Source organism: Haliotis cracherodii, unplaced genomic scaffold (assembly GCF_022045235.1).
Source record: "Haliotis cracherodii isolate W230 unplaced genomic scaffold, xgHalCrac1.p SCAF_2, whole genome shotgun sequence".
NCBI lineage: Eukaryota > Metazoa > Mollusca > Gastropoda > Lepetellida > Haliotidae > Haliotis > Haliotis cracherodii.
In genome coordinates this window covers 17,934,502-17,943,854 of record NW_027266275.1, presented here as the reverse complement: position 1 = coordinate 17,943,854, position 9,353 = coordinate 17,934,502, and the positions used below count along the sequence as shown (strand labels likewise).

General features: G+C 41.3%; 1 protein-coding gene across 1 annotated transcript; it reads left to right on the top strand.

Annotated features, from left to right (window-relative positions):
• The first annotated feature begins 125 nt into the window (after positions 1–125).
• Positions 126–4,892, top strand: LOC139468777 (ADP-ribosylation factor-like protein 16). The gene is made up of 5 exons (XM_071250912.1): positions 126–299; positions 919–974; positions 1,416–1,535; positions 2,167–2,282; positions 2,773–4,892. Exons 1-5 carry the CDS (start codon positions 239–241, stop codon positions 2,963–2,965), a joined length of 546 nt encoding a protein of 181 aa, XP_071107013.1. The 5' UTR covers positions 126–238; the 3' UTR covers positions 2,966–4,892.
• The last annotated feature ends 4,461 nt before the right edge of the window (positions 4,893–9,353 follow it).

Genomic DNA, 9,353 nt, shown 5'->3' with positions numbered 1-9,353 from the left:
TCACACATTATTTGAACGTTTTAGTAGATCATGACACAAAATATGTATTGCTCACAAATTCTTTATAGTCAACTGTTTAACTCTTAACGATGTTTTTTTCTTTTCGTAAGCGAGGTTGGTGTAAACATCCGGTGTAAAATATTCTGAAGTGATGAGACGGCCTCGTTGAGCTTGTCACCTTCATTTATTATGTTTTTACAATTTCTTTAGAAATAATTTGTTTTATAAGTTGCTAGCCATGTGTCTACTCATTGGCTCATCGGGTGTTGGAAAAACTCTTCTACTGAAGAGGTTACAAAGTATCCTTTACTACCTCGATATTCTAGGCTCGTGAAGATTCCAGGGTAGAATAGGTCTTCAGCAACCCATACTTGCCGTAAAAGGCGATTAACGGGATCGGGTGGTCAGGCTCGCTGACTGGGTTGATACATGTCATCGATCCCAAATGCGTGGATTGATATTCATGCTGTCAATCACTGGATTGTCTGGTCCAGACTCAATTATTTACAGACCGCCGTCATATAGCTGGAATATTGCTGACTGCGACGTTAAACACCAAACAAACAAAACCTCGATATTCACAGTGCGCTGTGCTGGTGAGTGAGTGAATATGATATTTCAAGCCGCTTTTCGTAATATTTAACCATGGAATTTCACACATTGTGCTTTGACTATTAACAGAGCAAGACCTTTAATGAATAATCACAAGGTTAATACACCACCCAGGATCACAGGATGCCATGGATGTGATTTGCCTTAGTTGTAAAATTGCAAACTTCACAGTGGTGAGCTGCCTTCCTGCCCAAACATTCATACTCGTACATCACTGTGAAGGGTTGTACACCAACTTTGGCAAATCAAATACGGTCTGAATGTCCCTCTAAGAATAAAATGACTATTTTCCTTAGTGTTGTGTAGATTACCCTCTGAAGGTGACAACAGAGATAGAGATAGCACCCATGACAATACCAACAGTAAGTACTGGGGGAGTCAATTTCAAATATTTCACACATTTTAGTTGTTAATCTTTTAATGTATGTTATATTTTTTTAATTCAAATAATAACGGTATGCTCATGATACTTTATAAAGTGTGGCATATTTTGGTGAGGATGAAATCATAGCTCAACACAATGACATATTGACTCATTCTAAACTGAAGTAAATTTTGTTATTTGATCCATTTGAAGTAAAAAAGTGTATAACATTAGGATAAGAAAACAGGACACATTTCACTTCTCTGCATGACTTGGTAATTTGTGAACTCAGTTTTCTATTTAATAGGGTTGAAGTGGGACCTTGAGGTCATTTTTATCACTACTCACTAGGGTTATAAGTAGGACCCCTTCACTTTCATGATTTATATTAAAACTGTTAGTTTGTCAAAGGAGGATATCATGCATGACAATCTTTCAGGTGGGAACAAACCTGACCTCATTAACACTGGGTAGACGAGATGAGATCACTCTGAGGGAACTTGGAGGATCCATGGTCCCCATCTGGCACAATTACTTCAAGGAAGCTGGCTCCATTATCGTAAGTCAGATCAGGCTGACAGAGAAAAACAGTTGGGATTGAGTGAGTGAGTATGGTTTTACGCCGCTTTTAGCAATATTCCAGCAATATCACGGCGGGGGACACCAGAAATGGGCTTCACACATTGTACCCATGTCGGGAATGGAGCCCGGGCCTTTGGCGTGACGAACGAACGCTTTAACCACTAGGCTACCCGGCCGCCCCTAGTTGGGATTGACAGTAATATGGGGTGTGTAAGTTGATGTGACATAGAGGTGGTATTTTATTTGGACGTACAACAATTTAGCAGATTAGAATATGAAGAGAAAATAGAAAATATTTTCCCTTTTCAAGAGCCTGTGCTAAAACCATTTGAGTGGGCTACTATACTAGCCCAAACATGAAATTTAGTCATCATAGAAGTCACAGAAGTCACAGCATGGTTCATTATAAATGTTCTTTAGAATTGCTGTTTAATATGATTCTCCACGGTGTTATCTGATTCAAGTTCATGGTGGACCTGACAAACCGGTTCCAGATTGCTGTCTTATGTGATTCTCTATAGTGTAATCTGATTCCAGTACATGGTGCACCTGACAAACCGGTTCCAGATTGCTGTCATGTGATTCTCTATATTGTAATCTGATTCCAGTACATGGTGGACCTGACAAACCGGTTCCAGATTGCTGCCTCCTGTATACAATTGCTGATGGTGCTGTCCCATGCAGATACCCAGGGGCTGCCTGTCCTTCTCATCCTCAATAAGACGTAGGGATCCAGTTGATTGATTTCAGCAATTTGTGTTTTAGTTTCCAACCACGGATTCAGTCAGTCATGAAATCTGCGATTGAGTAGTTTCAGATTAAAGAACTTTATTTCAACAAATTAATGGAAAATAAATTGAAGTGTGACATGAGAAAACACAAAAATCTGACAATACACAGGCCTATCATGTATTGAATAAAATTTTCAACTAGACAGTAGGGCCAGCTTTACCAAAATGTTACTAGCCCAATTTAAAAGTCCCCAGCATTTGGCTAGCGGGCGCCTGGCAGGCAGGTATTTGGAACACTGACACTCTCGCAAAATCATCTTTGCTTTCTCATAACCATAAGAGGAAGTTTTACACATCAGTCAGCAATATGAGATCTATATTACAGCAGATAACTGTACACATTATATCACATATGAAGACCTCAGCAGACAGTAGGTGAGTGTGTGAGAGCTAACTTATGCCGTTGCCGACCTCTGCTTGCAGCGATCTGCCGACTGTGATGAGCCATGGGGAGCTGGAGTCTCTGTTTCGGCTGCAGGACATCCTCGCTCACTGCCAGAAGATGTCCGTCCTCGAGATGAGCGCCAAGACTGGACATGGACTAGACATGATTGCCAAGTGGATCCTGCAGCACCACAAGCCAGCGCCTCCCCCCAGCCAGGCCCCTGGAGAGTAGGACCCATGGTTGCAGGGGTAGTGAGGCATGATGGGAGAACTTTCCATGGAAGCTGAGTTTGAATCTGGATTCGTAGTGACAGATGACTAGGAGGGGCGGAAATTTAATGATCAGACATTTGCTCTGTTTGATCTCATCTTCCAACCAATCATATTTTGTAAACATTAATGTCATCTTTGACTATTTTATTGATTGCAGTCTGTGACTTTAGACACATTTCAAAAGACCAAGTCTAGTAAAAGTCTCAGCTAATAATAGACCAAATGATAACACCAAAATGTACTAAAAATTATGCTAAAACACCATTTTCAGGCTACTAGACTCAAAGGTTTGGGGCAGAAATCCTTTACTGGTAGCCTATTTCAAATGTTGCCAATTGAGATAAGAATAGGCCTTGCCTTACCTGACGCTACACAGTGCTTTAGCCTCCCTACCTTTTACAAACAGACAGTACTAGTACAGAGAGACAGTTGAAACAGATTATAGCCAGTGCCCCGTTACCCACGAGTTCTCCGCCTTTGGCAGTACTCCCTCATATTCTTCTCTGTCTGACTTATGACAGACCTGTGTTTGGAATAGTCATCTTACTTTAGACTGCTGGAGCAGACCTTTCGCCTGTTTCTTCTGACCGACAGAATTCCTCTTCAGATCTTCAGACTCCCTGTCCTTGTATGCAAACGCTTCCCCCCCTGGTTCTTCTTCTGTAGATCATTCAAAGCCAGGACCAGTCCTTTTGAATCTGCTTTTGGTCGGGCCTTACTGGCAAGCCAGAGTTTGGTTTCCAAGTGTCCTTCAGCCTGATGGAGAACCTATGTTGCACCTTCTGGCATGGCCGGATCTGCTGCTCAACCCTGACAGCCTAATCCGGAATCTGATGTCTACAATCTGCATGTCTGGTATGTCTCCAAAGTCCCTGAGGGCTAAGGGGTTCTCGGCCTGAGCTGAGGAAGCTGCCTCCAAGGTTCACTGTTCGTCTGCTCGTTCCCTCTATGATCACAAGTGGAGCTCTGTTCTTGCTTCTGTATGTCCAGACACATAGCTATGGTGGGGGCCTCCTACCCCCAGGTGGCTGACTTCTTGTTATTTCTACACCAGTTCCATCACCTTGCTGGCTCCACAATTACAATGTACCTAGAGGCACTCAACTCTGTATTGAAGATCGCTTGTGGTACCCGTCTGGCCTCAATTGGCAAGGCAGCCAGGGTTAGTGAGCTTCATGCCCTGGATGTCACCTGGGTCAGAATCAATCAGCACATGGCCTGGTCACCTTAATCTTTCTTGGCACTTCATCGCTAAGAATCAACTTCCAGGTCAACATTTCAGAGATCGTTGGTCCAGATGATGATGTGTAACTCACCCTCTGTCCTGTTCCAGCCCATTGTCAGTATCTTCAGGTGTCCCAGCAGCGTCAATGACAGCGCCAGGGGCTGTTCCTATCTGTTTCCAGTCGTGTCTCCGTGTGCTGACTTGCCACCTCCATCAGCCAGCAACCCACACAAGATCCATGCACTGTCCTCCACAATAGCCCTCCATGCCTTCGTTTCTGTACAAACTATCATGAAGGTGTGTTCGTCAGTATTTGCCAGCCATTATCTATGCATTATCTCTGTTGAGGACGTCGAGGGGACTCACAGCTTCGGACTGTTTGTCCTGGCCCAGCAGCTGACCCACCCCGACGCCATTGTCCGTGCCCTAATAGAGGAACAAGGTCACTTTCAGCACCACTGGCCCTGCTGGCACCTGCTGAGGAGGTAGGACCTCACCTTGTTTCAGCTCCGCTCTAAATATTCTGGGTTGCTGGTGTACTGTTCCGTCAGTACCTGGTAAAGTCTGTCTTACCGTTCTGGCACCACTGTCTATGCTGCTCCTGCTGTCTTACAGTGAAGAATATGAGAGAGTACGAACCAAGGCGGATAACTCGTGGGTATTGGGGCACAGACTATAGCCTGTTTCAACTGTCTCTCTGTTCCAGTACTGTTTGTTTGTAAGGTAGGGAAGCTAAAACACTGTGTAGCGTCAAGTAAGTATGAAAACATTGCATTTATTCAGAAAAGCTCATTTTTATCTTTTGATGAAAGATGTCTGTACCCCTCTTTTTCTTTTAAGACAATGTGTTTGTCACCAAGGTCACAAGATGAAGGGGGTGGTCAGGTAGCCTCGTGGTTAAAGCGTTAGCTAGTCACGCCGAAGGCCCGGGCTCGATTCCCGACATGGGTACAATGTGTGAAGCCCATTTCTGGTGTCCCCCGCCGTGATATTGCTGGAATATTGCTAACAGCGGCGTAAAACCATACTCACTCACTCACTTGATGAAGGTGTTTTATTTCTGGCTGACTGTGGGGGGGTTTCGCACAATGAAGAAGCTTAAAAGGGATAAGAAAGAAGTGACCATTTACCGGGTACCCAAGTGTGTGTTTTGAGTAAAAACCGTGCAACAATTACAGGGAGCAATGAGGGATAGAACATGTTGGATGCTTGGGGCCAAGAACAAGCAACACATAGGGCCATATGACATTCATGAGACAAGACTGACGTTGTGGATGTTCAGGGCATAATGAATTATTTTATTAGAATTTCATTGAAATGTTTACAAAATGTGAAGTGGTATGCATTTTTTACGTTTTTAAACTGGTCAGTTGTTCAAGGCATCTGTGTACTTTAACTGTAGACCAATGAGGTTCACATGAAGCGTGAATGTTTGTTAGGACTTTTGTGTATGCTACAGTTCAGCAGAGAAGGAAGGGAGCACATAGTGCATTTGTTCATATGTAGGTACGTGGGGTGATAAAATGACAGGAGGTGGGGTGGGTAGGAATGTGAATCTGTTTATCACTCTTTTGTGACCTGATGAAGTTTGACAGGGGTCTGTGGTGATGGAACAGGGAGGTTTGGGGCAGCTGGAAATGGCCATCATGATGCAGAGTTTGACTTTGAGATAGAAAGGCTGAGGCTGTACGGTACACAAAGTCACGACAGAATTTCTTTCGATGATTTGTAAATTAAGGCTGAAAAAAATTAAATGGTTTTGGGGCATTGACGTGCCAGTTTAAACCATCTGCATCAGTCATGTTTATTGCCAATAAAAAAAATATAATAATTCAAAGTTCCAACATCATATGTATCTGCCATGCTTGACAGCTGACGTTGCATGAAAGTGTTTTTAAAAGAAGGTTTTCCTCTCTCATCAATTTTGTTTTTAAGAAAAAGTCCTACTTCCTGTCCTCACTTTTGAGAAAAATCGTCCCAAAACATATTTAAAAAAATATGCAGCCTAATATAAATACATGTACATATCATAATACTCTTTTACTAGGTTAAATTTGATATCACTAAGAGTAAGGTGTAAGTTGTGTCCCTTAGTTTACCAGGATACACTGGTAAAGATTTCACCTGATAGTAATGATCATGATATGTCAGTAGTAGGGCTGGAATGAGACGAAATTTACTACCCGGGTACCCTCCCCACTATTACCTGGCCCATCCCAGTTACCCGCTGAAGGTCTCAAGAGATAGGTCCATATGTCCAATTGGGAACAGTTTGACCGTAGCCCTGGCAAAATGTTTTTAGATTCTCGTATAAAACAATCTGGCCATGCATACACTGAATTTGCCTGAAGTTTTATCTTTATTTAAATATATAAAGTCAGAAGGAATAAGTGTATAGTCAGAAAGAAATGCCAACATTAGTCACTTAAAGTGTAAACATAGAGTTCGAGATAACAACAGACACAACGTTTTGGCACAATTCTCGATTATCCAGTGTATCATATCCTCATTCAGTTAGGATATATATCCTGACCCATTCACCACCAGTCTTGAATCTCACTTATCACTATCCTAGCACAGAATATCGCTCTCTCATGAGCTTCAATTAAATAACCAATCAAAATAAAATTGCTGAATGTGAGCACTGGTCTACATTCAAAATCACAGCCGCATGCGAGCCATCCATCCACTGTGTTGAATGGAGCTGGAAGACTTCTGTTTGAGGTTAGGTGAGGTGAAATGGGGTTTGACGTCACGTGCAAGATTATTTCACTTACATAGCTACGTGCGTGCATGTGTGTGTGGCTGCTTGTACTAGTCTTGACTAAAGCCATTTTTTTAGTGCTAGCTCACTCAGATACCATGCCGGGCGCCAGACAGGGTAACAACAAGTACCATCTTTTAACGTATTTTGGTATGACGCGGCCGGGGATCGAACCCCGAACCTTCCGCTCTCCGGGCAGACGCTCTACCACAAGACCACGGAGGCAGCGGGTCAGATTTGAGATTTAATGCACTAGATATTGGAGGATGACTCTCGTGTGATAACAAGGGTATTGTAGCTATTGTTTAAAGCCCTTGTATGTATTCTATGTACTGGTGATTGATGTTTCTACATGCAGTGAATAAGCTGTGTACAATCATTTTACAAGCATTACTTTTACATTGACTCAGTGAATGCTGAATGATGTTGCTATGGTGACTGAATGTTTGTTATGTGTGCAGCATGTGGGGGGCATGGGTGACCCAGTCGTCTAAGAAACCTATGATCATTGGTTAAAATTCCGGTTCACCCTGATTATGTTTCTAGGTTTGTCAGCACCATACCCATACTGGTGGGTTTCACCAAAGTGGTAAATGTCTGAGACCTGCATCACTTTGGGCTTTCCTCCTTCTCCAAGGATAAGTTCATATTATATTGTTCTTTATATTGTTCAGTCCTTCAACATAGAGATAGCTACAGAATATTTGCAAGTTTCGAATCATTGTTCAAACCTTGTGATATGCTTCATGTTACAGTATAAAGATTCAGTTATTAGTCTATTTTATTCCAAGCATTCATGTTGGATATTTTAGAATTGTTATTGATGTTATTTATTTCATTCGTTATACTGTGTTGTACAATACAAATATTATTTTATGTAGATTTTTAGCTCTTGCAGCAAACTGTAATGTACCGGTAGCAAAAGTTATTTTGTTTTGCAGTTTTTTTGCAACAAATAAACATGTGATTAATGTGTGTATTTGTTTGTTACACCAAACACTGGGTGGCAGTGAGATAGCACCACAGGTTGTGTCTTGTTCCCACAAAGATGTCATTCCCATAAGGGACATCAACCTGCACCAGACCATAGCTGTAAAATTATTACATCCAAGCTTCTAGCTTTAATTACTGCTCTCACATCAATACTTTATTTAACAAGTTGTTAACAAAACAGTAATGTTTCTGATCAAATCTATATAATCAAATTGATATAAGGCCAGAACAATTTAATTACTTCTTGTTCAGATTTTGATCCACAAAACATAATCATTTACCTTTATGGAATTGTTTTATTTTATGTTTTATTAAATGTCTAACAAGTGACATGGGGATCAGTAAAACAAGTACAGTAAACTATGGTTGTAACAGAATCGAGGGACCACTAATATTAGTTCATTATAACCCAAGTTGCTTATAAGCATATGTGCAGCCTAGACCAAACAGAAGTTTGTTATATCTATCGGTTTGTTATAAGCATGTTCATACAAATGTAGTTTACTGTAATTAAATTGTTCTGGACAATTACATAACATGCATTCTCATCCTCAACTTGTAACCTAATCTTTAAATCCAAATATGACAGGCGTGGACCTACTGCTCATTGGGTACATTTGGAGTGATCTGAAGTCTGGTACTTGATTGCCTGGCCAAGAGTTGATAATGTTATGGAGAAATGACTCAAATCTATTGATTCCAGAACTAGAATCAACAAGCCCTGAACGACTTAAACCATGCTATTGTTGATATATGATTTCTCTATAGTTTGGCTTTGTGACCTACATTTGTGTCAGTTTTACTTGTTATATTTTGTTCAGTGATGGCCAGTAAATATTCCTGGCTCAGAATCAACTTCAACAACAATAGCGTGACATCATCATAATGGTTTATTTGCAGACCGTTATGATGTAGATGGAATATTGTCAAATGCAGCATTAAACAACAAAACAAACAAACAAACAAAAGATGGAATACGCTGACTACAGCATGGAACACACACACTGTCCAGTTGTTTTACAATACCGGCAAGCATCCTTGCAAAGTGGTCATGTTTGGACACTGAAAGAAGCTACATCACAACTGAGAAATGTTTCATTCCAAGTGACTAGTCAATAGATTATATATCATCAATACTTTATGGGTCTGTTTACATAGTGAATACACACATTTCTTGTGCAACGTGTTCCATGGCCTTTTAGCCTCTACTTTACACACTGGTTCAATCTCCGACAACGGTAGACACATATAGGGTTCTGTTCATGAACACAGTCAAGCTCATTTGACTTCCAGGGCATAATGCACATAATCATCTCATTACGTGACTGTGAATAGACATGCGTCACTATTCCACCACAGTGGTCA

What these genes read in the sequence shown, in the direction of transcription:
- LOC139468777 (XM_071250912.1), top strand. Translation starts at nt 239, where the DNA reads ATGTGTCTACTCATTGGCTCATCGGGTGTTGGAAAAACTCTTCTACTG. An exon ending in CACCCATGACAATACCAACA is followed by an intron (nt 975 to 1,415) that starts GTAAGTACTGGG and finishes ACAATCTTTCAG; the next exon opens with GTGGGAACAAACCTGACCTC. An exon ending in AGGAAGCTGGCTCCATTATC is followed by an intron (nt 1,536 to 2,166) that starts GTAAGTCAGATC and finishes ATCTGATTCCAG; the next exon opens with TACATGGTGGACCTGACAAA.